General features: G+C 43.6%; 1 protein-coding gene across 2 annotated transcripts in view; it reads left to right on the forward strand.

The window, feature by feature from the left end:
• Nucleotides 1-22,688, forward strand: part of TTC39A (tetratricopeptide repeat domain 39A) — a 104,588-nt gene that overhangs the window by 76,609 nt on the left and 5,291 nt on the right. For both annotated transcript variants that reach the window (XM_040360502.1, XM_040360503.1), the window contains 5 exons: nt 3,517-3,576; nt 5,270-5,431; nt 9,747-9,838; nt 14,286-14,406; nt 17,248-17,359. In XM_040360502.1, coding sequence (XP_040216436.1) covers nt 3,517-3,576; nt 5,270-5,431; nt 9,747-9,838; nt 14,286-14,406; nt 17,248-17,359 — 547 coding nt within the window. The remainder of the gene's footprint in view (nt 1-3,516; nt 3,577-5,269; nt 5,432-9,746; nt 9,839-14,285; nt 14,407-17,247; nt 17,360-22,688) is intronic.

Consider the following 22,688-nt stretch of genomic DNA (forward strand, 5'->3'; position numbering starts at 1 on the left):
CCACTGTGCCCCCAATTGTAGCCACTGTGCCCCCACTTGTAGCCACTGTGTCCAGTACCCCCCCCCCGGCACTTACCTTTATGGCTTCTACGTCCCTCGATGTCCCTCGTCCCGCCCTCGATGACGCTTCAGCCAATCAGGTTACCTGATTGGCTGAGACGCCTGTCAGTCTTATCCTCGGATGTACGGCCGGTACGCCCCAAGGATGAGCTTCAGGAAGCCGACTACAGCCTCAGGGCTGTACTCGGACAGCATATCAGGGCCGCTGGCCCTGATAGGCACTTCCACACAGCCAGTCAGCTGCCGCTATTCAGCTGACCGGCGCTCAACTTCCGGCCAGCTGAATAGTGGATGGCAGCGGCGAAAATATACAGATTCATACAGTGTATGAATCTGTATATTTTACTGGCTGTGAGCGAGCCAGAGGGGGCGGCGCTCCTGCGTCCCTATGGACGCACCGCCACTGATAGCCACCATGATGTTTTGTCATGGGGTGGGTGACGTCTGATGGGGAACTCTGAGACTAGTTCCCCTGCAAGTCTGCCTCCCTGACAGTGAAGACAGTGGATGGACACCATATAATGGTGGCTATGGAATCTGTCCACTGTAAAACACAAGGCAGGAGGACCAAATGGGAAGCTAGACTCTCAGAGGGCAGTCCTAGAAATCAGTCACCTGTTAACATAAACATTTGAGCAGCTCCTGTCTGTCCAGACCTGCTGATGACATTGATATGAAGAAGGGCCTGTGATGGTGAGGAGGAATGGGATGACTGTGATGTGAAGGGGACTGTGATTTAAAAGGGGGGAAGGACTGTGATGTGAAGGGGACTGTGATTTAAAAGGGGGGAAGGACTATGATGTGAAGGGGACTGTGATTTAAAAGGGGGGGGGACTGTGTTGTGAAGGGGACTGTGATCTAAAAGGGGGGAAGGACTGTGATGTGAAGGGGACTGTGATTTAAAAGGGGGGGGGGACTGTGATCTAAAAGGGGGAGGACTGTGATGTGAAGGGGCAATGAGAACACTGATGTAAAAGGGGACCATGGTGTAAACAGGGGTGGGGCTGAGGATACTGAGGTAAAGGGGGGACTGTAATGTAAACAGGGGGGCTGAGGACACTGATGTAAAAGGGGAGTTTAATGTAAAATGGGGGGTACTGTGATGTGTAAGGGGTCTGTGATTTAAAGGGGGGTGAAGGGCACTCATGTGAAGAGGTCTGTGATATAGATGCAAAGGGAGTACTAAGGACACTGATAATGGGGATGGGCTGATTGTGATAAGACATGGGTGCTGTTATATGAAGGGGGGCGGAGACACTAATGTAAATGGAATATTGTGGTGTGAAGAGGGAGAACTAAGGACACTGATGGGGTGGGGATGGGGTCTGTGCTGTGCAGGGATCCATGATTATGTAAAGTGGGCTGTAATGTAAACAGGGGACTGGGGATACTGATGTGAATGGGAGATTGTGATGTGAAGGGGGGACTGAGGACACTGATGTAGAGGGGTCTGTAACGTGAATGGGGACTGTGATGTAAAGGGGGGGATGTGATGTGAAGGGGGGACTGAGGACACTGATGTAGAGGGGTCTGTAACGTGAATGGGGACTGTGATGTAAAGGGGGGGATGTGATGTGAAGGGGGGACTGAGGACACTGATGTAGAGGGGTCTGTAACGTGAATGGGGACTGTGATGTAAAGGGGGGGATGTGATGTGAAGGGGGGACTGAGGACACTGATGTAGAGGGGGGTCTGTAATGTGAATGGGAGATTGTGATGTGAAGGGGGGACTGAGGACACTGATGTAGAGGGGTCTGTAATGTGAATGGGGACTGTGATGTAAAGGGGGGGATGTGATGTGAAGGGGGGACTGAGGACACTGATGTAGAGGGGGGTCTGTAATGTGAATGGGAGATTGTGATGTGAAGGGGGGACTGAGGACACTGATGTAGAGGGGGGTCTGTAATGTGAATGGGAGATTGTGATGTAAAGGGGGGATGTGATGTGAAGGGAGATACTGATGTAAAGGGAAGCAACCTTTTTTTTCTGACCAAATGGTTATCACCTGGCTACAGAAACCTGATATGTGGCTGCTACAGTTACTTCACTTGTATAATTCCTTTATTTTACATTGACACTATCAGTATAGGAAGTACTGTTTATTTCATTTTTATTTCATCTTCTTTGAAATGCAGAGTGCCCAGCTGAGCTGCTATTAAATATTAATAGGTCAGTCATGCTCATTAATGCATATATGAAAAGGTTAGAGTTTAGGATTCATTTGCTATCAAAACATTAGCTCAGTTGCTTAAAAAGATTAATTTCAATCCTTTCTTATAGACTTTTTAGGATTTTTTTTTGTTATTTTGTATACATTCGTACAGTATGTATTATTTTCAGGACTAAGAAAAAACAATAAGATTACCTTTTTGTCAGAATTTGTTATTTTAAAAATCACCTTTTCTACTTTTTATGCATTTACCTGACAAATCTAAACTCCATTTAAAAAAAAAAAAAAATGTTTACAGACCTGAATAGCTGAAGCTAAAATTAGACACACAGCTTTTTTTTTTATATATCGGTGTCATGGATGCACCCTGTATTTTAACAAATAAAGCTTGAAAGCTTTTATTTACAGTAAATTGCAAAATGTAAAACAGTTTAAAACATATTCATTATGAACATAAGACAAAATGTAAAATATATGAACTCAAAATTACTGTAGTTTCATTTCAATATCAATATCTGTGTGGTGAATTGCTACTATCTCTACTTGTTAGCAAATAGTAGAGTTATATCTTTTTTTTTTTTTTTTAACATTACTTTTTTATTCAACATTTTCTTATTTACCAGTTTTACAATATTCATACAAATTTAAAGCGGAGTTCCGGCCACAATTTCACTTTTTAAATATAAATACCCCTGTAATACACAAGCTTAATGTATTCTAGTAAAGTTAGTCTGTAAACTAAGGTCCGTTTTGTTAGGTTGTTACAGCATTTAGACACTTTATAAAATAGAAATTGACTGGGGCCATCTTAAGTGTGGGCATCATGAAGCCAGACTGTATGACTTCCTGGATTTCAGCCTTGCAGATCCCGCACATGCTCAGTGCTGCACAAGCAGTGTAATAGGTTTCAGATCAGGTTTCAGCACCTGTACTGTCCAAGTCACATGATTCTTCGAGACTGGGGAGTGCACAGACTCCTGGAAAGTTACACCCACTACATTCCCAGGAGTCTGTGCGGTGTAGGTTAGGAAGCTTAAGCACCTAGGTGCAGGAAGAGGGAAGATTAACTATTCTGCCTAGCAACAACACTTTGAAGGCATCTAAAAAAATATTTTTTTTTCTTCAAGGACTAATGACATTTGTTTAAAACTACTGATGTAATGTTATATTTATGGGTGGAACTCCACTTTAACATGTTAACGGTTATATTATATCTTACAATGAATTTACCAGAACTGTGTGTGTTCAGAGCTAAAACTTTTTTTTTTTTTTGTATGTCTTTCCAGGGTTCTATTTTCCTTTTCTTTGCTGGAAGAATAGAAGAAATTAAAGGGAACATTAATGCTGTAAGAAAATGGATAAAACAAATATATTTAACAGGGTCACAGCAATGTATAATGCGCAGTACCCCGTGGCATCCGGAATCTTTCATTGCCCTCAGATGTAAAATGTCATTTGATTTCTGCCCAGTATTTTCCAAATTTTAGTTAGTAGTCTTCATGTTTTAGCAAAATGGTTTAATGCCGAACTCCAGACTAATGCCGCGTACACACGATCATTTTTCGGCATTAAAAAAACGTTCTTGTGTGGGCTACACATCATTTGTCCTGAAAAACGACAAAAAAAATTCGAACATGCTGAATTTTTTAACGTCGTTTTAAACAATGTCGTTTTTCGGGTTGTAAAAAATGATCGTGTGTGGGCTAAAACGATGTAAAAAACCTGCGCATGCTCAGAAGCAAGTTGTGAGACGAGAGCGCTCGTTCTGGTAAAACTACCATTCATAATGGAGTAAGCACATTCATCACGCTGTAACAGACAAAAAAGCGCGAATAGTCTTTTACCAACACAGAATCGGCTAAAGCAGCCCAAAGGCCAATGGAACTTCCCCTTTATAGTGCCGTCGTACGTGTTTCACGTCACCGCGCTTTGCTAGAGCATTTTTTTAAAAACAACGGTGTGTAGGTAACGTTTTTTTAATGATGAAGTTGGGAAAACATCGTTTTTTGGACATGCTGAAAAATGATTGTGTGTACGCGGCATTACCTTCAGTCTTGCACAGTTGTACAGGTGAGACTGAAGTTGCCTCCTCTGATTTCATTGCACACAGTGAACTTCTCACAGTGTACATCAGAAGCTGCAGCAAATCAGAGAGAGTCCACCTAATTTCCTGGCCGGAGAATGTCCAGCATCATCTAACCATTTCCCCTCCAGCCTGGTTCTTTTTCATTAATTTAGGCCCCTTTTACACTGGGGCGGTTTGCAGGCGCTATCGTGCTAAAAATAGCGCCTGCAAACCGACCCTAAACAGCGGCTGCTGTTTCTCCAATGTGAAAGCCAGAGGGCTTTCACACTGGAGCGGTGCATTAGCAGGACATCTCCAAAAGTCCTGCTAGCCGCATCTTTGGAGCGGTGTGTTTACCGCTCTTCCACCGCTCCTTCCCATTGAAAGCAATGGTAAACCGCCGATATACCGCCGGCAATGCGCCTCTGCAGAGGCACATTGCCGGCGGTATTAACCCTTTTTCAGCCGCTAGCGGGGGTTAAAACCGCACCGCTAGCGGCCGAATACCGATGGTATAGCGCCGCTATTTTGGCGGACTATACCGCCATTGCACCTCCCGCCCCAGTGTGAAAGGAGCCTTAGAGATAGAGGTTTAGCATTACACGTGAGCATTGCCTAGGGCAGTCTGCATGGAAATACAGCCTGCAAAGGAACATGCAGTCTTCCAGACTGAAAAGATTAGGGCTTTTTTTCAGGGGGAACTTGGGGGAACTCAGTTCCACCCCCTTTGGCTCAGACCCTTTGGTGCCTGCTCACCACAATCACTTGTAAACACAGAAGTCTGGTTTCTGTGTTTACAAGTGACAGCTCTGCACTCTGTGTGTAACCCCCTGAACTCTGCACTCTGTATGTAATGCAATCCTGGTATTTAATGCCCCTTTAAGACCCTTCTACTGTTTGTGAAATCTGAACGGGGTCGTGGTTGAGTTCCTGCACCTATTTTCTGAGAAAAAAAGCTCTGTTATTCTCTGTAGGCCATCGAGAGGTTTGAGGAGTGCTGTGAAGCCCAGCAGACCTGGAAGCAGTTCCATCATATGTGTTACTGGCAGCTGATGTGGTGCTTTACCTACAAGCAGCAATGGAAGATGGCATACTTCTACGCTGACCTTCTGAGTAAGGAAAGCTCCTGGTCAAAGGTATTTAAATAAGTTTAAGTCAGTGAATTATGTTGATGTTGTAGACCTGTTCAGAATAGAATGGCCTATGTAACAGCCCCACCTTCAGCCTGTGCCGAGGTATATTGGTGCAGCACTTCCCTTATCTGGCAATGCCCCAACTACCAGGCATGGACTGGCCATTGGGACTACAGGGAGTTTCCCGGTGGGTCGATGGCTCAGTGGGCCGGCTTCAGTGACAGCGGACCGCCGCCCCCTCCACTCCTCCGTTTTTCCTTTCCCGCAACGCTCACCTGGGGAGGAACAGAGAAACAGGGGGAGGACCAGAGGAGCATGGGGGGAGGGGACCGACAGCTGACTCAACAGCTATGGCCTGGGAGTTTCTCACTTCTGCCTAATCTTGTCCCATAAGGGGGGCACCGAACTGATTCTTTGCCCCAGGTAAAATAATGTCTAGCTTCCCCACTGGTACTGCCTATAAGAGTACCAGTGCCAGCCGTTCTACTAGCTAGTGAAGGGGGAGTGGGGGCTTGGGTGGCTGGGGGGGGCGGGAGTTGTCCGGCCACCATGGGAGAGACCTGTCAAAGTGGGCCACCTTGGTGGTGTCCTCCCCGCTTCTCCCGCGCTGTCTCTGAGCGCCGCCGCCGACATATACCAAGCGCAGTACACTCTGGTACACTCAGCTAGGCTCGGCCACGCTCGGCTCCTCTCGCACAAAGGCTAGGAGGCGGCACAGGGCGTGACCGAGCCTAGCCAAGTGTACCCGAGTGTACTGCGCTCGGTATATGTCGGCGGCGGCGCTCAGAGACATCGCGGATCGGCGTATAATGCGCACCCACGATTTTCCCCTGATTTTAAGGGGAAAAAAGTGCGCGTTATACGCCGATAAATATGGTATATGGACACCCTAAAGTGTATGTACTCTGTAATGAAAGGCATAATACCACAGGGCTGAACAACAGAAATCCCCCAAATTTCCCATCCACGCCAAAAAGCATGGATTGATGAATCTGCACTGCTGGCTGCTATATTCAGACAGTTACAACGCCAGCAGCTGTCTGAATACCTGAACGGTGACTACATCTGATTGGATACAGTCATGGTTCAGTTGACAATTTTCCATGGCACCTTCAATTTTTTTCAATTATTATTTATTATAGTTATATAGCGCCTACAGTTTGCACAGTGCTTTACAAAATGAAGGCAGACATTATAGTTACAATACAATTTGGTACAAGAGGAATCGGAACCCTGCTTGTTAGAGCTTACTATGGAAGAGGGAGGGTTAATTGATACAAAAGGTATTAACTGTGGGGGATGAGCTGATGGAGAATGTCAAAAAAACTGGTTATTATTTAGAAGCCAGATAGGCTTCTTTAACCACTTAAGGACCTTTTCACGCCAATATTCGTCGGCGGCATGGCTGGGCACAAGCACGTACCTGTACGTCCTCTTTAAGTGCCCAGCCGTGGGGTCGCGAGCAAAGCTCCGTGACCGGGCCGCCGGTGTCCTGCAATCGGTCACCGGAGCTGAAGAACGGGAGAGGTGTGTAAACACACCTTCCTTGTTCTTCATTGTGGCAATGTCAGTGATCGTCTGTTTCCTGATATAGGGAAAGACGATCACTGATGTCACACATCCAGTCCAGCCCTGCCCCCCTACAGTTAGAAACACATATGAGGTCACACTTAACCCCTACAGTGCACTCTAGTGGTTAACTTGTCATTTTCACAGTAAACAGTGCATTTTTATAGCACTTTTCGCTGTGAAAATGACAATGGTCCCAAAAATGTGTCAAAATTGTCCGATGTGTCCGCCATAATGTCGCAGTCACAAAAAAAATCGCTGATCGCCGCTATTAGTAGTTTAAAAAAAAAATATTATTAAAAATGCAATAAAACTATCCCCTATTTTGTAAACGCTATAAATTTTGCGCAAACCAATCGATAAACGCTTATTGCGATTATTTTTTTTACCAAAAATAGGTAGAAGAATACGTATCGGCCTAAACTGAGGGAATTTTTTTTTTATATATATTTTTGGGGGATATTTATTATAGCAAAAAATATAGATTTTTTTTCAAAATTGTCACTCTATTTTTGTTTATAGCGCAAAAAATAAAAACCGCAGAGGCGATCAAATACCACCAAAAGAAAGCTCTATTTGTGGGAAAAAAGGACACCAATTTTGTTTGGGAGCCACGTCGCACGACCGCGCAATTGTCAGTTAAAGTGACGCAGTGCCGAATCGCAAAAAGGGGCAAGGTTCTTAACCTGCATAATGGTCCGGGTCTTAAGTGGTTAAAGAGAAGGGTTTTCACGGATCGTCTAAAGATGGCTAGATTCGCAGACAGTTGGACAGATTGGGATAGGGAGTTCCAAAGGATGGGAGAAGCTTGGGAGAAATCCTGAAGGCGAGCATGGGAGGAGGGGACAAATGAGCTAGAGAGTAGGAGGAGATCTTGGGAGGACCAAAGAGAGCCCCTTGGGTGATATTTTGAGGAGAGAGAGAGAGCTGCATCCTCTCCTGGGCCCCATGTCCCAGTCTGCAGTCCCTGTCTGTGGGACTCAGAATGATTCCTTCACCTGGTGGTCACCAAGATAGAAGGTGAGGAGTTGTAACCTTTATAGCTATGGCTGTTGTAGTAATACCTGTAAAAGTGTGATTTTCCACTGACCTAAGGGGTGTCCTTTCTCACTTCCTGTAGTGTTTCTGTTACAGGAAGTAAGGTGAAATCCTCCCAAGGGGGATGCAGACAGCAATAAAGTAATAATTTGCTGCCTGTGCCCCCCATTATTAGGGAGATTCACCCTCTCGGTTGTCCCATTTACCACTATCACAGAGAATAAAAAGTGAAAGAAAATCGCAAATTTTGGGTTGTTACCAGAACAGGAATAGAGGGGAAATCTTCCAATAAGGACACTGTTGACTCTAGTGACATTCAAGGATTTCTCTCACTTCCTGTGGTGGCTATGGGAGAGGAAGTGAAGGGAAATCTCCCCAATGGGACACTCTTACTCTATCCAAAATGCATTTATTGATACTTTAGTATTTACAGTCTCTGTATTTGCAAGTTTTGCCCATCTTTTAAATATTTAATTTAACCTCTTGCCCACGGCCCCATGTCCAAAAGACGTCCTCTTTTTAAAGATGGATATCTCGGTAACGGCAGCAGCTGCTGCCACAACCGAGATATCCATCTCTTCAGTGGGCGGTCCTGTACATGATAACGGCGGTCTCCGCGGCGGATTCGCCGCGAGATCGCCGTTATCGGTGGCGGGAGAGGGGCCCCCCCTCCCGCCGCTCTCCCGCGCCCTCCGCCGCTTACCGGAGCCGTCGATCGGGACGATCGGGTCCGTTCGGCAGCTGACTGTGGTTGCGAGTGAGGGAAAAATGTCCTTCACCCGTCCCCATAGCTCTGCTAGGTGGAAGTGACGTCAAAACGTCAGTCCCGCCCAGCGTCTTAAAGAAACATTTTTTTTTTGTCATTTGAAAAAATGACAGTTTCAATTTTTTTTTCTTTTTTTTGCATTTAAGTCTAAATATGAGATGTGAGGTCTTTTTGACCCCAGATCTCATATTTAAGACGACCTGTCATGATTTTTTCTATTACAAGGGATGTAATAGGAATAAAAGTGATCAATTTTTTTTTTTTTATTTCAGTGTAAAAAATTATTAACTAAATAAAAATAAATAAGAAAACAAAAAAAAATGTTTTTAAAGCGCCCCGTCCCGACGAGCTCGCGCACAGAAGCGAACGCATACGCGAGTAGCGCCCGCATATGAAAACGGTGTTCAAACCACACAAGTGAGGTATCGCCACGATCGTTAGAGCGAGAGCAATAATTCTAGCCCTAGACCTACTCTGTAACTCAAAAAATGTAACCTGTAGAATTTTTTAAACGTCGCCTATTGAGATTTTTAAGGGTAAAAGTTTGACGTCATGCCACGAGCGGGCGCAATTTTTCAGCATGACATGTTAGGTATCACTTTACTCGGCGTAACATTATCCTTCACAATATATAAAAAAATTGGGCAAAATTTATTGTTGTCTTATTTTTTAATTCAAAAAAGTGATTTTTTTCCAAAAAAAGTGCGCTTGTAAGACCGCTGCGCAAATACGGTGTGACAAAAAGTATTGCAATGGCTGCCATTTTATTCTCTAGGGTGTTAGAAAAAAATATATATATAATGTTTGGGGGTTTTAAGTAATTTTCTAGCAAAAAAAACTGTTGTAGTCTCGTAAACACCGAATCTGAAAAACAAGCTCGGTGGGAAAGAGGTTAATTTTATAATGAATGAATATTTTATATATGATATGCTACTTCTTTCCCAGGCCACATATATGTATATGAAGGCGGCCTATCTCAGCATGTTTGCCTCAAATGACTCCAAACCCTTCGGGGAGGACGAAGCACAACTTTTCAGGTAAGAAGGAATGAATGTATGATCGCTTGCTGCCCGTCTACAACATACAATGCCGGTTAGATCATGTAAGATTTAGGCTGAATTCAAGAATTGTTTATGAAACTTTCGCCTTTACATCCTCAGCTGAAATATTGCACTAGCTACCTTGGAGCTTTACAACCATGTGTTTGTATTATCAGATAGTTTTTATTGAACTGGCCGTCACCCGTCATTCGGCGTAGGCTTTAGGGCAAAGGTGCATTTTGAGACCCCCCACCGTTCTGCTAACACTCCCTCCACAACGGCACTCCTGGAGAAGTTTTTTAATTTTTACATTATTTGTTAACTTTTATGTGTCTCCTTATATCATGTTTCTCAACTTCAGTCCTCAAGGCACCCCAACAGGTCATGTTTTCAGGCTTGCTATTAGTTTTCACAGGTGATTTGATCAGTTTCACTGCCTTAGTAATTATCACAGCCGTTTCAGCCGAGGGAAATCCTGAAAACATGAGGCGCCTTGAGGACTGGAGTTGAGAAACACTGCTTTATATGCTTAAAACACTTTTTCTTTAATTTTTGTTAATTTACTTTTACATAATCACATAGGGAACCAATAGCTGCCTAGGTGATAGCATATAGGTGACAGGTTCTTTTTCATGGAGATATATTGGGGTCTATTAGACCCTGGATGTCTCCTCTCTAATCCACACAGACTGTGTTCCATCAGTTGCCTCCCCCAGCACTGATCCTGAGAATGACAGCTCCAGTTCAGGAAGTGATGTAATACAAGTCACTTCCTGGCCTATGTACAAGGGCTGAGCAGATGGAGGTCCACTGAACTCTCACCACCCTTCCCAGTGACACCTGCCATGACAGCGCCGGACCCCCAGGTAAGACAGCGGAGCTCGGTAAACATAACACATGGGGGGGGGGGGTCCCCTTTATCCTGGCACCCTAAGGCGGCTGCTTAAAGGGTCACTAAAGGAAAAAAAAAATTGCCTAAAATGAATGTCTGCAAGGTAGACAGACAGAATAGTGTAATGATTCTGTTAAACGAGTAAATACCTATTAAATTCCTTCATCTATATCACCTCCGGCATTCTAGTTTCTGTTCTCTCATTCACTTCCTGGTTTGCATTGTTTGTTCATGTAAGAACTACATTTCACAGTATGCATTGCGGCACGCCCAGTAATTCACACCTCCTTGAGGTCTCTAACATGTAGAGAGCGTCCTGACGCACAAATGTAGTTCCCAGGAGGGGGCGAGCACGTTACTGACCACCGCAGTAAAGCCTCCCGTCACGGTGGTCAGTAAAATCAGACAAGCAGGAAGTGAACAGAACAGAGAAGAAATAGAGCAACTTCTGAGCAAAAATGAACAATGAGGAAGTGAAAAGAGGAATGTCTGCGGGTAAAGGATGCTTATTATGAAAAAAAAAAAAATTCCTTTACAACCCCTTTAACCTGCCTAATGCTAGTGCTGGCCCTGCATTTGTCACCACTCAGTGGTGGAGAAAATATCTTCTAAAGGAGACACTTACAGTAACCAGTATAAGGCCCATACGTGGTCACTATAAAAGGGAAGTTCAATACCAAGCGCGCCACCCTTTGGGCTCCCTCTGCTAATCTCAGTTACATAGTTACATAGTTAGTCGGGTTGAAAAAAGACACAAGTCCATCCAGTCCAACCACAAATAAAAAAATAAACAAACAAAATAAAAAACACAGTACAATCCCATACACCCAACTCCATATCCACAGTTGATCCAGAGTAAGGCAAAAAAAAATAAAAAATCTGTGTTAGAAGTTTGGAGAGAGACGATTCACGCTTATATGTCATCTGCTGCTGTTCCCGATCTCTCTGAGTCTCTGAGAAATCAGTTTGTCAGAACTCTGTGTGAATATCAGCAGCAAAACAACTTCATTATTCTAGCATTATAAAGAAGAAGAGAGTGCGCTGCATTGAAAGATTAAAAAATTTGCAGCGTGACGAATGTGCTATCTCCATTATGAACACTAGTTTTACCAGACCGAGCGCTTCCGTCTTGTACTTGATTCAGAGCATGTGTAGAATTTTGTGCATCGGAATTGTCTACACCCAGTTGGAATTTCCGTCAACAAGCTCCTATCGAACATTTGTTGTCAGAAATTCCGATCGCGTGTACGCGGCATAAATATTCACCTTTTATTGTATAAGAACTGAATCTAAACACATCCACAGATAAGTACAGACCAAGATGCACAGCTAACGCGTTTCACACCAGTTATGGCGCTAGCTTTGCGTGTTGGTCTGTACTTACTCGTGGATGTGTTTGGATTCTGCTTTTATACAATAAAAGGTAAACATTTGGAGTGCGGCTATCCAGCGTTTTTGTTTTCATGTTCCTGTTACATCCAGAGCCGACACCCTGTCCGTTGTGGAGACAGCTGATGCGAGGGGCGATTATCTTAGAGCGGTGAACTTTCATTACTTTAATTGTCAGAAAGTTTCCATGTGTTTGGAAAAAATCCAGGAGCACAAATCTGAAGTGACAAACCCCTAGAGGTCTTACATTTTGGGGTATAGAGAGGGTCAATATACATTCGTCATCTCAGCCAAAGAGAGTCTTTTTGGATTTTTGACGCTAAAGTTTTAACGCCTGAAGGATTAAATGTAGATTTCGATTTAAATTGCTTAATTTCTGATAGATGATTCTTTTTATGTAATTTTTATTTTGTATGTTGGTAAGATATATATATAAAAAATTCTCTCTGTAAAGGATGGCAGCGGGTGCATAATTAAACTGTTCATAGGAATTTATATGTGGGCAAATATTTTGATAAAACTTTAGGCGTCAGTATTGTACCCAATTTTATATATTTTTGTAATTTTATATTTATTGTGGTCCTTTTTTGTGTCCTGATCCTTTTAGGATTTGTTGGGCATGTTAATAGCTCACTGTGTTTTCTGTATTTTATATAGTGTTAGAATGTGCTGGTTCTTTGATTTGTTTATATATCTTTTTTTGGGCTGTGGCAATTGGACAGCTTATCTTAGATATTTCATGCTCTCTGTCTTTTGGTCTGACCGACGCTTGTAGCGCTGATAGGCTATAATTAATCCGGAGCCGCGGTATTCGCCACTTTCTTCCGGCATCTGTTGTCAAGGCAACAGAGTATATTTAAATGATGTCGGGTGACCCTAAAGCTCCACCCCCTGAGGATATTTCTGATGAACGTAACACGTACGGGGGAGGAGCAGACGTCACCCGCTGCCTCCCTAATTCACACACAGCATGCTTTTCTGTGTTACATGCCTTGTTACAATTGTTATCATGTGAGTAGGAATCTTCGTTTTTAATAAACTTTTGAATGTTATACGGAGAGCACTTAGATCTTTTTTTATGGTCCTGGTTTCCAACCTGGGGTATCGCATTGGAGGATCGGATCCATCAATCATCTGTTGTAACTTACCCTTGTGAGTGATCTGCGCTTGTGACTTTTAGTTCAGAGGTCCACTCTATGAATTGAGCGGCATGATAAGTTTGGAGGTGGAGGGTTTGTCACTTCAGATTTGTGCTCCCGGAGTTTTTCCAAACACGTGAAAAAATTCTGTTCACCTCTTCTGGGATTTGTGGTTCATCCGCTCTGTCATTTGGACTTGAAAAATTAGTTTTTACTGTATTATTGTGATTTTTGTGAGGATCTATTAGTGTTCCAGCTTGCATGTTATTTCTTGTTCCTTTGCGTTGATTGCATTTTTATATTATTAATAGAATGAAAACCTCCTTTGGGTAAATGCCATATGGTAATAAATATATGGCATACACCATAATACCAAAAGTATTGGGACGCCTGCCTTTACACGCTCATGAACTTTAATGGCATCCCAGTCTTTGTCTGTAGGGTTCAATATTGAGTTGGCCCACCCTTTGCAGCTTTAACTCTGCTAAGATGCCATTAAAGTTCATGTGCGTGTAAAGGCAGGCGTCCCAATACTTTTGTTAATATAGTGTATGTCATGCTATATTGAATGATATATACCCAGGAACAGGTCTAACATTCGAAAGCACCAAAATGTGTGTTGGCCCGTGCAATGCCCGTGCAATGCACGGGCCAACACACATTTTGGTGCTTTCGAATGTTAGACCTGTTCCTGGGTATATTTGACCCCTTGGTTCCAAAAATGGTGCAAATATTTCCCTATCAGTTCTAGTTTATGAGATACAACACAATTACCATATACCACTCTTTAATCTGGTCACCTGTCAAAAATCAGGATTTAAATATGGCAAAATACATCAGGTTAATTCAGGTGGCCATAACCTCCATGGTGCTCCATCTGCAAAAATAAAAAACAATATGTGGCAATATACACACCTCCTATACGATCCTAACTATAATACAGGCAACTCTGCCACGGTGTGATTCTCCATCATACTCTCGGGCCTGTCTATAGCCCATCTTATAATTGTGTTTGCCTCCACAGACAGGTACCACGGTTAAAAGTGAAAATAGCTGGAAAATCTCTTCCCACCGAGAAATTTGCCATCCGGAAATCTCGTAGGTATCAGGCGCAGATCCACACTCCTCTGCCTGTCCCTCCATTGGTATGACTCTTATGTTTACTCATTGGTTAGATGTCAGTTAACCGCTTGCCCACCAGCCGCCATCATTATACTGCGACAGGTTGACGCGGCTGCGCGAATCGCCATAGGTGTACATCGGCTGCTTTAAGAGCAATAGGAGTCAGAGTCGATGTGCGTGGCCAGCGGCCACGATGTACGTCGGCCACCCGCGATCGCTCCACAGAGAGCCAGGATGGGGATCTATATGTCAGTGTAAACAAAGGCGATCCCCGTTCTGACAGGGGAGTACAGAGAAATCGTCTGTTCCTAGTGATCAAGAACAGTAATCTCTCTGTACTGCCAGTCAGTCCCCTCCCCCCACAGTTAGAAACACCTCCCTAGGACACACTTAACACCTTGATTGTCCCCTAGTGTTAACTCCTTTCCTGCCAGTGTCATTTATACAGTAATCAGTGGCTATTTTTAGCACTGATTGCTGTATGAATGTCACTGGTCCCAAAAAAGTGCCTAAAGTGTCCGATCTGTCTGCTGCAATGTCACAGTCCCGCTAAAAATCGCTGATCACTGCCATTACCACTAGAAAATAAATGAATAATAAAAATGCCATATTTTGTAGACGCTATAACTTTTGCGCAAACCAATCAATATACACTTATTGTGATTTTTCTTTTCCAAAAATATGTAGAAGAATACATATTGGCCTAAACTGAGGAAGAAATTATTTTTTTGGCCATATTTATTGTGGCAAAAAGTAAAAAAAATATATATATATGATTTTTCTAAATTGTACCCCCTCTATCTCACACCAGCAAAAGCCGGTGTCTCGGGTCCTGATTGAATGGATTTATAGCTTTGCAGCCATTGGCTCCCGCTGTTGTCAATCAAATCTAATGACGTGGGCACCGGAGGGCGGGGCTGAGTCCTGCTTTCTGTATGAATAGACACAGAAGCAGGACTCGGGAGCGTGCCCGCACAGGTGTCCACAAAGTAGAGCGCTTCTCCGACGGGGCACTAGAGAAGAGAAGCCAGGAGCGGGACCCCAGAAGAGGAGGATCGGGGCCACTCTGTGCAAAACCAACTGCACAGCGGAGGTAAGTATGAAATGTTTGTTTTTGTGTGTTTTTTTAAAACCTGAACCTTTACAACCGCTTTAACCTCCTGGGACCCGTGCTATAGTCAAATGACGGCTACAGCGCGGATCCCAAAATCCAACAGGACGTCAATTGACGTCCGCCCCTTTGGGCGTTCCCCGCGCGCGCTCCAGAGCGCGCAGCGGGGAAACTCTGTGTTGGCTGTGTCCCTTGGACACAGCCAATTACAGATCGCCGCAAACGGCCAAACATATGAGATCATCTCTCATTGCCATTTTACACAGAGACAGCGGTGCTGTCTCTGAAGAGGAGACCGATCTGTGTCCCTTGTACATAGAGACACAGATCGGTCACCCCCCCCCAGTCACCCCCCCTCCACCTACAGTTAGAACACAATGCAGGGATACATTTAACCCCTTCCTCCCCCCTAGTGTTAACCCCTTCAATGCCAGTCACATTTATACTGTAATTAGTGCATATTTATAGCACTGATCGCAGTATAAATGTGAATGGCGCCAAAAATGTGTCAAAAGTGTCTGATGTGTCCGCCATAACGTCGCAGTCCCAATAAAAATCGCAGATCGCCGCCATTTCTAGTAAATAAATAATAAAAAATAATAATTCTGTCCCTTATTTTGTAGGCGCTATAACTTTTGCGCAAACCAGTCGCTTATTGCGATTTTTTTTTACCAAAAATATGTAGAAGAATACGTATCGGCCTAAACTGAAAAAAAAAAATGTTTTTTTTTTTTAAATTGGGATATTTATTATAGCAACAAGTAAAAAATATTGTATTTTTTTCAAAATTGTCGCTCTTTTTTGTTTATAGCGCAAAAATAAAAGCACAATTAGGCTGTTATTTCTGTCTGTGTACCCATTAAGGAGATTCACTCTCTCTAATTGTTCCGATGACTGGCAATAAAAGTGAGGGCAAATCCAAAATTATGAGTTGCCACCAGAACAGGAATAGAGGGGAAATTGTCCAATGGTGGCACCTTCTCCTCTGAAACTCTCTATGAGGAGATTCCCCTCCCATTGCAAAGACATCCTCTTACTCTCTGTTGAGTCTACAGGACAGAAAGTGAAGAGAAATCTCCCATATAAAACACAAATAGCAAAAAGAAAACTAGAGAGGCTTTAACCTTTTCCTACTCTATCCATAGTAACATAGACCATCTTGTCCAAGCAATTAAAAAAAACTGCCAAAACCAAAGCGAAAAAATGGTTTTAGATATACTTTAACTCCTAAGAACTCTGGCACTGACACCTACAAATCAGACTTCTCTATGGGCAGAGGTAAATCAAATAACTCTCTTTCCTATTGTTGCTTCCTCCTAAACAGCATTGTGAAATCCAGAGGGTATAAGGCTGTGTAGCTGTTAAACAAAGGTGCCAAAATGTCATCACAAGTGTCGCTGAGAGTTATACTTCAGGAACTAGCACCTTCATGTATTATGACAAAGTAATGCAAAAAAAAAAAAAACAACTCATATAAATGAAATTATTTCTCTTTACGTGTTTCCTTGGTGGTATGACATCTGTATGCTTAGTGATGATTATCCTAGACCAGTGATGGCGAACCTTGGCACCCCAGATGTTTTGGAACAACATTTCCCATGATGCTCTAGTACACTGCAAAGTGCATGAGCATCATGGGAAATGTAGTTCCAAAACATCTGGGGTGCCAAGGTTCGCCATCACTGTCCTAGACGTTGTATGCTTTACAGAGGTCAGGAATAGATTTGTTCATCTGAATTGCTTCCCTTCACAGGAGATGATGTATATCTGGAATGGCTATGCTGTCATTGGGAAGCAGAGGGATCTCACCGAGGACATGCTGGAGACTTTGAACCAGTCAGAGGAAGCTCTGGAAGGAGCTGCAGGTAGCAAGTCATGTAATTTAAGGCAAGCACTCATTTTTCGGGTGTTTTTGCATGTGGGGCCCAGTGGCTGATACATTCAGATGTCTGCTGGATTTATCTGCCATGCTGTCATTCCTATTACCGTATTTATCGGCATATAACACACACAGACATATAACACGCACCCTAACTTTAAGAGGGAAGTTTCAGGAAAAAAAACTTTCCACAGCCCCCTGCGTACAACACGCAGGCACAGTTTACCCTCTATTTTCAGGGTAAAAAAAGTGAGTGTTGTACGCCAATAAATACAGTACTTTACCTATTTTGGGCTAATTTAAAGGGTACCTGTGTCCTCCTTTCAAGGTAGTCATAGACGTAAGACAACCATTGAACTATCTCCTAAATGATCTCATGCCTATAGGTACCTGCAGATCTTGACCAGTTAGAAAACACGCTTTGGTTTCCCGTGACATTCGTTTTTATTGAAAGTGTTCCTCCTGCCTCTCATTTCTGTAGCATAAACATGAATGCTTAGGTGACCCAGGCTCTTTTTCTCATGCCTGAAGATGGGCCAAAAGTACTCTTAACAAAGTTGGATTGAACCTGTGTGTTTGACCTTCCTCTGATGTCTATATTCATTTTCTTAATTGGAGCATCCCTAAACATGGCCAATACCAAAACTTGGCTAGGAATGATTGATGGGTGTAGACAAAATGCCCTGTGATGACACATCCATCACAACAACAATAATGTGATGCCTAAATGTAATGTTTATTGCCGTATACATTGGAGTTAATAAATGGTATACCTTGGTGTCAATATATCACCATCCTCTAATACTTGGGAAAACTGCCAATAAAAGTTCACACATTGCAATCATTTCAGTAAATGGGCAATCCCAAATGCCAGAAGCCTATACACTCAAAGGTACCAACATAAATGTACAATAATAGTGTTAGGATGTATTTAGTTACAGCATTTTATGCTTGTTGTTTATATATACCATCTAAAGTCACTAAATGTATATTGCAAGCTTTTCGCGCTCAATAAATCAGTGCCCCTCAAAAAGTCGAGACCATGAGTGCTTGCATGCCATCTATAAGTTACCTTATGTACTATGATAGTTAGAGCTCAAACTTGCAAACATTTCAGTCCACATTGTGAACTCTGTGTTTTGGGCCAGTAACTAGGAGTGTCTGCATACAGTGCATCCAATGTTTGCTCAGAGATGGCTGCCAAGACCTAGGATTGTAAGTAAATCATGGCTCCTCAGATGACCGACCCCAGACAGCGATCACCAGCTTCAGTGATCTAGCCATAAGTCTGTAAGCAGCAAAATGAACTATTGTTGGGCCTTCATGGTTACAAGTAGTCACAAAAGGGTGACTATACATGGCCCTATAATCGCAATCATTTTTGAACATCATTGTTTAAGCTGACCTCTTAGGGGGTGATAATGAGCATCTATAGTGGTTATATGCACTTGTTATTACAGGGTGATTTTTTTTATTTATTGGAAAACTTCCCTGTGATGGAGCTTGACCCTAGGCTCTGTGTAGGAGACGGGGTACAGTACAGCATGTGTGCAACTGTCACTGTTGGGCAAGAATTTATTAGGCTCTGATGCTCCAAAGACTTACTCAAAGAAGAGCAGATTTTCCCCTATTTGCTACTCTGGATAAGATATGTTTCCATTTGTGGTTGTATTCGGGTAACACACCTGGTCATTTTCAGACGATTTTCAAACACAAAAACGACAAAATATATAGGGAGGCCATCACATCAATTTAAATCATTTTATGTTGTTGATAGAGACTGTAGGTGACATGTTGTATTCATATGTTGACATTAGTCATTGGGGGTGGTTTACTAAAAATGGAGCACTCAGAATCTTGTACAGCTCTGCATGGTACTCCCCTATAAATTTGCCCTTACCATGATATAATTTATTGTGAAAAAGAGAACAAGAAGATAGGAAGAAGGAAAAGTCCATGTAGTGACAAAGTCCATCCAAAAAATGTGTGCACCATCCGCTTCTAACTTCAGCTTGTTCAATTAAGCTTTGACAATAAAACCTGGAAGCTGATTGGTTTCTATGTAGAGCTGCACCTGATTTTGCAAGCACCAGATTTAGTAAATCCTCCCATTGTGTCTTTAAAGGGTAAGTTCAGCTTTACAGAAAATCTGTAAGGTGAACTTACACTGGACCCCCTCCGCATCCCCCCGGACCTGCTGTACCGGAGTCCCGTGATCACCTGCTGTCAGACTCTGGGACGTCGCTTTACCGGTCTGAGGATTTGAAATCTTACTGGTTTTCTCTCCTCTCCTCCAACACTGACAGGACGGGCTAGGTGGACTCTTGATTGGTCGGCGCCATCCATGTGACGGCGCTGACCAATTAGAATGCCTCCTATCCGTACACGCTGAGAGGTATGGATAGGAGATTAAGCTGCAGGGATTTCAAATCCCCAGATTGGTGAAGAGGCGGCCTGTTGTCTGACAGCGGGGGATCGGGGGACTCCGGTACAGCAGGACCGGGCGGTATTGGGAGGGGGTCCAGTGTAAATTCACCTCACAGATTTTCTGTCAAGGTAAACTTACACTTTAAAGTAAACATGTGGCCAGGCTATTGACATTCAAGTATTTACTTATTCTTTAAAATGAAGTTTAAAGCAACCACTTACTAACATCGTTAGCTTCCGGCTCTGTGGAACAATTTATCCTCAAAATTCACAGGAGAAGCATTGAAGTTATTCGTGTCCTTCTGTTAATAGCTCAGCTCCCCCTTATTTCCATCCCAGTGCTCCTGCTCTGTGCTTACACTGGAGATTAGCAGGCTGCAAGGCTGATGGGTCACTGCACGTGCAGAGCGCAGGGTGAGCTGACCTCCCAAGTCAGTGCTGAAGTAAGGTTACCATATTTTTAAAATGGAATCTGAGGACACCCTACTGACCATGTCCACTGTAAACCACACCAACAAAAGCATTTCCCACATTTGTAACCACACTCACAATATCATGCCACATTTCTAACATGAAACAATTAGTCACAGCCTTTTGAAACAAGAGGCAGACATTCAAGGTTTATAGACGAGATGCTTTAGGAACCATTAGTAGGGAAATGATGCAGTGTAGTGTGTTGAAGTGAATTGTGGGTGTGGTCAAATGACAGTAACATTTGGAGGAGCTTGGTATCGTAAATACAACCTGAGCATGCTCTGTTATGGGTCAGGAATGTGTAATGCATAGAGTGCAGTGGACAAGAGTATGGAGTGCACAGAGTGCAGGGGTCATGGGTAAGTGATGCACAGAGTGCAGGGGTCATGGATAACTAATGCACAGAGAGCAGGGGTCATGGATAAGTAACGCACAGAGAGCAGGGGTCATGGATAAGTAACGCACAGAGAGCAGGGGTCATGGATAAGTAACGCACAGAGAGCAGGGGTCATGGATAAGTAATGCACAGAGAGCAGGGGTCATGGATAAGTAACGCACAGAGAGCAGGGGTCATGGATAAGTAACGCACAGAGAGCAGGGGTCATGGATAAGTAATGCACAGAGAGCAGGGGACATGCATAAGTAACGCACAGAGAGCAGGGGTCATGGATAAGTAACGCACAGAGAGCAGGGGTCATGGATAAGTAATGCACAGAGAGCAGGGATCATGGATAAGTAACGCACAGAGAGTAGGGGTCATGAATAAGTAACGCACAGAGAGCAGGGGGTCATGGGTAAGTAATTTACAGAGAGCAGGGGGTCATGGGTAAGTAATTTACAGAGAGCAGGGGGTCATGGGTAAGTAATTTACAGAGAGCAGGGGTCATGGGTAAGTAATTTACAGAGAGCAGGGGTCATGGATAAGTAACGCACAGAGAGCAGGGGTCATGGATAAGTAACGCACAGAGAGCAGGGGTCATGGATAAGTAATTTACAGAGAGCCGGGGTCATGGATAAGTAACGCACAGAGAGCAGGGGTCATGGATAAGTAACGCACAGAGAGCAGGGGTCATGGATAAGTAACGCACAGAGAGCAGGGGTCATGGATAAGTAACGCACAGAGAGCAGGGGTCATGGATAAGTAACGCACAGAGAGCAGGGGTCATGGATAAGTAACGCACAGAGAGCAGGGGTCATGGATAAGTAACGCACAGAGAGCAGGGGTCATGAATAAGTAACGCACAGAGAGCAGGGGTCATGGATAAGTAACGCACAGAGAGCAGGGGTCATGGATAAGTAACGCACAGAGAGTAGGGGTCATGGATAAGTAACGCACAGAGAGCAGGGGTCATGGGTAAGTAATTTACAGAGAGCAGGGGTCATGGATAAGTAACGCACAGAGTGCAGGGGTCATGGATAAGTAACGCACAGAGAGTAGGGGTCATGGATAAGTAACACACAGAGAGCAGGGGTCATGGATAAGTAACGCACAGAGAGCAGGGATCATGGATAAGTATCGCACAGAGAGTAGGGGTCATGGATAAGTAACGCACAGAGAGCAGGGGGTCATGGGTAAGTAATTTACAGAGAGCCGGGGTCATGGATAAGTAACGCTCAGAGTGCAGGGGTCAGTAATGAGTACTGCATGGAGTGCAGGGGCCAGGAGTAAGTAACCCACAGATTAAAGGTGTCAATGGTACGTAATTCACAGAGGGCAAGGGATCAGAAATGAATAACGCATGAAGAAAAATTGTAATTACAATAGGTGGAATATCTAAGGCTACATTCACACCATACGTGAATGCATACACCTTTTAGAATTTATTAGCATGTACTGTGATCTGAAAAGCCTCAAGTGTATACAAGGCTAGTTAACATTTATCCTATGAAGCTCCAGTGCCCAATCTGCAGTCCTTTGGTGTTTGAAGTGCGGCCCTCGGGTCCCAGGACTGAGTAGTGGGAGCATTGATTTGCAAAGGGGCCTTTAATAACAGTAATCTCTAGCAGTTTTCTGTAACATTTTCCTAGTCATTGACTGTCCCTACAATGTGATTCCGTTTCTGTAGCATAGAGCAGTCTCTGACCATTTCCTTTAGTAGATTTTCAGTCTATGAGAGTCTTCTGTTGCATTGCATTAAATAAATATTATATGTGGCTCTTTGAAGACATCTGGGCTGCATTTGAGGCCCCTTTTATCTTGTAAGTTGACAACCACTGCTTTAATCAACTGCCTTTTCTGCTTGTATGAGTCAAAACATCCTTGCAAACATTTCTCCTTCACAATTCTGTAATGGACAAGGAAACTAGCAGATCAAAGTTAACCGAACTGATCTTTTCAATGCACTCCCATTGAGTCCTAAACACTGCTCGCCCCTTACGGTGCAATCTGCCCTGCACTGCCCAGACGCTTTGGT

Source organism: Rana temporaria, chromosome 7 (genome assembly GCF_905171775.1).
Source record: "Rana temporaria chromosome 7, aRanTem1.1, whole genome shotgun sequence".
NCBI classification, from domain to species: Eukaryota; Metazoa; Chordata; class Amphibia; order Anura; family Ranidae; genus Rana; species Rana temporaria.